General features: G+C 42.8%; 1 protein-coding gene across 2 annotated transcripts; it reads right to left on the reverse strand.

The window, feature by feature from the left end:
• Positions 1 to 639: 639 nt before the first annotated feature.
• c14h1orf52 (chromosome 14 C1orf52 homolog) lies at positions 640 to 4334 on the reverse strand. 2 transcript variants are annotated; one of them, XM_086223831.1, is made up of 4 exons: positions 3907 to 4334; positions 3536 to 3746; positions 2637 to 2795; positions 1350 to 1497 (listed from the first exon to the last, which is right to left on the reverse strand). In XM_086223831.1, exons 1-3 carry the CDS (start codon positions 4192 to 4194, stop codon positions 2638 to 2640), a joined length of 657 nt encoding a protein of 218 aa, XP_086079957.1. In that variant the 5' UTR covers positions 4195 to 4334; the 3' UTR covers positions 1350 to 1497; position 2637. The 2 variants fall into 2 exon arrangements, with proteins under 2 accessions (XP_086079959.1, XP_086079957.1); XM_086223833.1 differs by lacking the exon at positions 2637 to 2795 and having other exon boundaries at positions 640 to 1497.
• Between the last annotated feature and the right edge of the window lie 1229 nt (positions 4335 to 5563).

Here is a 5563-nt window from a genome sequence, read left to right on the forward strand (position 1 = left end):
TCATCACAATAAAGACCGCATCTTTATTAAAGAAAACGTTTATCTGACAGTCACGAGTGTAATATGAGACCAGTCAGCTTTTGTAACATGTAGATGAGCGAAGCGATCAGGAAGATCATCCTTGAGAGATCCAGCAGGACCCTGATGACCGATACAACAGTGTGTGTATCTTATCAACACAATTCCCAGAAAGTTCCAAACATCTATTTTCTGAGGGATTCGCAGCCACAAGACTGACAGGGAGAGGAGTAACTCCATAACAGGTATGGATGTGACCTCCTGGCCATTGCTGGTACAGCTGCTACACAACCATTTGATACTTTTTCTTTTTTTTGTAAATATGACTGATAAAATCAGTCTGCTGCTGTTGTGCAGGATCAGGTACATGTTTCAAACAAGGACAGGCACATACCTGGAAGCTGGAATTTTATCAAAAACATATTTACCGCCATTTCCTGTCAGCCCGTGATGACAGATAGGCCTGAAGAATTCCTGTGATCGCTAAACTGTTCCAAAGTGGAAACCTTTTATCTCCCTTTTTCTTAAAAATGTACAGTATCTGCTTAAGTGGTAACAGAAATACTGCCCCCCCCCCCCCAAAAAAAAGAAGAATTTTGGAATGTATAGCCTGGATTTATTCAGAATCTTACTACAAATCTTCTTACTAAGAATGCAGGAAATGTGTGTGTCTGGATGTCTGGGACTCAAACATCTCAACGACCGTTCATCTGATGACTGTAAAACCTGGCGTGTGTTTGTGTGTGTGTGTGTGTGTGTGTGTGTGTGTGTGTGTGTGTGTGTGCCTGAGGGAGGCGCAGTGACGGGTATGAGGTCTGGGCTCAGCTGCCACCCAGTTGACAATTGTCAGGATGACAAATTCCGATTACAGTCGAAGGCACTTAATTTTGCAGTTGGTGTGTGATGCTGCCGCGCAGTCCTTCTTTGACAGGAATCTCTTGACTGAATTGTATTTATTTGTAGATTCTAAAAGGTAGATAAGTATTTTTGTTGTAGTGCAGCGATTGTAGAAAATTTTAACAGCCACATGTGTCAAATTGAACAGAATAAGAATGACTGACAGAAACACTTTGTTTTTTTTGTTCGGGAAAATAAAAGTGGTTTTATGATTCACAGAGGACACACTTGAGAACTAGCTATAAAATCACCCGTATACAAATGTTTACATCAATGAACAGATCTGGCGACAGACACAGAGTCCATAAAAGTGTACTGTGTCGTTTAACCTTGTACATTATGTTTTCCAGCACAGATTTGAGGAGCGATAGAAAGTACATGAGACTGAACAGCCTCTATGTATTCATTATCTCAACAGAGATGAAACAAACTCCCAGGCTGAAGATTAAAACTCCGTTCCGGAGCAGAACACAACATCTACACGAAGACTCCGGCTGTAAGTTGTGTGATAAACAGTTGGACAGCGTGACACGACCATGAGGGGAGTAGCTACTAGTGCTGCTTCAGGGCGCCATCTAGTGCCTGTAAGCGGGAAACACAACATTTTAATAGATTACACTGCTTGTTATATACAGCTACTGCAATAACACAATACAAGCACGGCAAATTCAGACGTGAATATTATCATACAAGACAAAACACGACAGCCGGGTGAAATTTCAGCAAATAAACTAAAACATCAGGGAGGCAGGAGCGCACACTTAATATTCAATACGCAGCAGGTGGGAGGGAAAGCTGATGAACCACCTTAATAACATTATAGATAAATATTTTTTTTGCCGCTGTGACCTCCATTTATTCAAAAGTTTCTTGGCAAAACTGAGAGAAGAATAAACTCGTCAAATTACGCTGCAGTGTCTGAAAAAAACTTAAACTAGATATTTGGAAGTAAAGTGAAGGTGATGGCTTATTTAGGAACACCGTGTGAAATCTATGGAGAGTAAAGCTCACATGGCTGTGTCTCTCAGCACACAAAAACAGAGCAGAGGGATGATTTAAAAAAAAAAAAAGAAGAAGATGAAACTACTAAATCACTTGACTTCCCTCAAGGCTTTTGGGTTGACACTGCCCTTACTGGCTGTCAATCCCATGCCTGATTATTACATCTTATAAAGCTAATTTATACAGAATACTTAAAGGAAATATGATGTTTCAGTGTCTTTTTACACCTAAGGTTTGTTTGTAATGGTCCAGATCATATGGTGCTATAACTTGGAGCATTTCCCCCTGGGCTCATTTTGTTTTTCACACAAGAGGAAAAAAAAATCCAAGTGACCCTAAATGCATTGGGTGAGAGAGTTCACTCTCTTCACTGGTCAGACGTGTCTGCCGCGGGAGCAGGACAGAACAGGAAGTGGGTCCTGGGATTTGGACTACAGCTTTTGTGTTGTGCGAAATACGTGGTGTTGCTTTTTAAAGATTATCTCGCAAAATGTGTCTGTCTCGTAATCTTGTGTTCGCCACAGGGACGATTTTCAGCAATAATCCGAAACCGGCAGAAACAATCCCACCGGTATTTTGTTTAGGGAACCGTGGCAATGCTACCTTCCAAAAACACATCATGGCAGCAGCTCTACTGAGGATAGGAAACAGCTAAAATGTCCAATATAGGTGGTGTGCTGCCCTGATTTATTCTGAAACCAGTCCCATGTTGTTTGGACCTTATTCTATTTTTTGTCTGAGGATCCTTTTCTCCTCTTCTACAAAATTCTTGTCAGATGTGGCTTGTCCCAAGTCCCTCTTCCTCTTCTCCTTCTGCTGGAAGGTCTCCACTCGGCGTTTCTTGGCAGACAGCTGTTGTTTGTCAGCATCGTCATCATCTAATCAGTAGATGGGTCGGGGGTTGGGAGGGACAACATGGATGAATGCCGTGGAAAGAATCAATAGAGCACCATTCATCGTGACGCAAGTGATAACCAACATTTCAACCAAGAAAATTTGTTGAGCTTCCATTGCAGTGTTGTGTTGTACTGTGCGTACGTGGCACTCTCACTGCACGATCGTACATCTCAATTACCTCTCCACTGTTTTTACCTTATCAAATAAAATAAGATACATTAAAATCAGATGCAAACTCAAGAGTAGTCTGTCTAAGTTATGGTTGAGGGAGATTTGAATTCCATTTTGCACACAAACGTTCAGCATGTTCAGTGGTAAAAGTACCACTGCATTCATGTACATGCATGTCGGGCTGAAAAAAAGATACTACAAAAATTGTCCTGCATGTGGAGCAGTACACTCCTAAAGTACAAGCAGACTCTGACTACGAAGTTACTTCAGTAGTCCTGTTGCTAAGAGACATCTGCAACAGGATGCACAGAAAATTATAATGAACAGTGGTGTCCGTGTTTCCGTGTACCTGCCCTCTCTTCTTTTGTGTCATTGATTAATTTGTTCTCATTAAAGACGGATGAAAATAAATAAAGGAAACTCCAATTTTAATGCTCCCATCTTCTTCAGTTACCTCTCTGTTCTGTGCAGAAGTACCTGCATTCATCTATTCGGGCTTTTCCTCTGATTGGACACCCACCTGTACCTCAGATATTCCGACTGAACTAACCTGAGTCAGACAGCTGCTCCTCCGTGGGGAGGAACTGGGCTTTGCCAGTGTAAGCCTTCGGAGCATCTTCCCCGTTGTCCTCATACACGCTGGACCACTTGATAGCCATGTCCATGCCTGGAGGGGGTCCTTTCTTCTTCTCGGGCTCTGCAGCGTAGCTCTCTGGAGGTGGTACAGCGTTTGTCTTCCATGGCTTGAACTCCCTGGGAGGCTGCAGAACAGCAGACGAGACAACATGGAGGATCATTGCTTTCTATCGAGGGGTTACTCAAGCGAATCCTTGAGACCGGTTTAACCAATGAATGTTTACTGATGTAAAATGTTTTCACATCGCACGTTAATTCGTTGTAAGCTAATAAAAATAGCTTCACCTCTTCGGGCGCTTTAACCGTCAGGCTGTCCCAGTCGATCTGCTTGTTCAGGGGATTGTAGAGGAAAGCGGGTTTGGAGACGGAGTTGAAGAGCTCGTCGGGTTTGGGTAACGGAGCACCACTGCCGGCTCGTTGGCTTCCTTGGTCTCCGTTTCCCGGTGCACTCGTCCCAGGTGTCTGGCTCGTCTTTCTCCGCTCTTCAGCCTCCTCGTCTGAGTCGCTGCTGTCGCTCAAATCGTCGTAGCTCGAAAAGAAACCTAAAGAGCCGGACTTCTTCTCTTCAGTCATTGTGTTTAAAATAGTTATTTTCTTGTGTGTAAGAAATTTGGTAAATCAAAACAACAACAAAAATGTGGATATTTAACGAAGGAATAGCATTTGGACTGAAACCTTAATACCACTTCTACTCCATTTTGAATCAGCCTCCAAAACAGTCGTAAAGAAGGTAGTAGAGTCGCAGCGATTGTCGTGAAGTGGTGTCATTAAAGGAGCAGGTCCGAGAAAACAACGGCAACAAATAATAGGCAACGGCCTATAAATTTCTAAATCTCTCTTACATCTTAGCTATTTCATTAAGTAAGTATCCTTAGGTAAGTATCCTGGTGTGTCATTATACACATGACTTTGTTTGTGTATTTAAAGTGAAGAATAAGGCTAACAAACAAGTTAATTTCAGGATCCTGTATTACTGAACTGCTGATACTGTATTTTGTATACTTTTTATTTTGGGGGGGGGGGGGCAAAACAATAAAAGTACAGAGAGACCACTACACAATGCACATGCATATGGAAACTAATGTTGCACAGTAAATTAGTTGAGTGGGTTTTATTTATGGGTGGCACGGTGGTCCAGTGGTCAGCACTGTCGCCTCACAGCAAGAAGGTTCGAGGTTCAAGAGCTGGCTCGGGCACAGGATCTCTCTGTGTGCAGTCTCCATGTTCTCCCTGTTCCTGTGTGGGTTCTCTCTGGTACTCCAGCTTCCTCCCACAGTCCAAAGACATCAAGAGGGGACGAGGCTGATTGATACTCTAAATTGACCGTAGGTGTGACTGTGAGTGTGAATGGTTGTCTGTCTCTATGTGTTGGTCCTGCCATGGACTGGTGACCTGTCCAGGGTGAACCCTGCCTCTCGCTCGTAGGCAGCTGGGATAGGCTCCACCCCCCCGCGACCCTTAACAGGATAAGCAGTAAAAAATGGATGGATGGATGGACTGAACATTCCATATCTTGCAATGGTTTGTCTAGTTACCATTACACCCCAATCATCTCTTTCTAATTGCCTGCAGGGGAAACTTCGGTGATTGGATAAAGAAGTCAGATTGTTGAGAAATCTGTGTGAAAATGATTAAACTTCTGACTTGACCTCCATAAAAAAAATTCCCCTCTGAGTTGATGGTCTTAATCCCGAGTTTAACATCTCCATCAATCCAACATGATGTTCATTTTGCAAGTAAAACAGACAATAAAGCAGGGTATGCTTTTCAAAAAATACAGAAAATATACACTTTCAAAGTGAAGACAGCCTCCTAACACTGCATTAGCATCACACTATGCAGAAGCGCAAATATTCATCAGTAGGAGCATGAAGAAAAACAGATTTTTGTCTTGAGGGGTTGCATCGGTGGGGTCTACTCGCATCACGCTTCAACTCCAAAT

This window comes from Aulostomus chinensis, chromosome 14, assembly GCF_037954235.1.
Source record: "Aulostomus chinensis isolate RoL2024-O1b breed Wild chromosome 14, RoL_Achi_v1.0, whole genome shotgun sequence".
NCBI classification, from domain to species: Eukaryota; Metazoa; Chordata; class Actinopteri; order Syngnathiformes; family Aulostomidae; genus Aulostomus; species Aulostomus chinensis.

Excerpts from the sequence above, each read along its gene's own strand:
- c14h1orf52 (XM_086223831.1), bottom strand. The coding sequence starts at position 4,194 with ATGACTGAAGAGAAGAAGTCCGGCTCTTTAGGTTTCTTTTCGAGCTAC. Across the intron at positions 3,747-3,906 it reads CGGTTAAAGCGCCCGAAGAG|CCTCCCAGGGAGTTCAAGCC; the intron begins GTGAAGCTATTT and ends GCTGTTCTGCAG. Across the intron at positions 2,796-3,535 it reads GGAGCAGCTGTCTGACTCAG|ATGATGACGATGCTGACAAA; the intron begins GTTAGTTCAGTC and ends TCTACTGATTAG.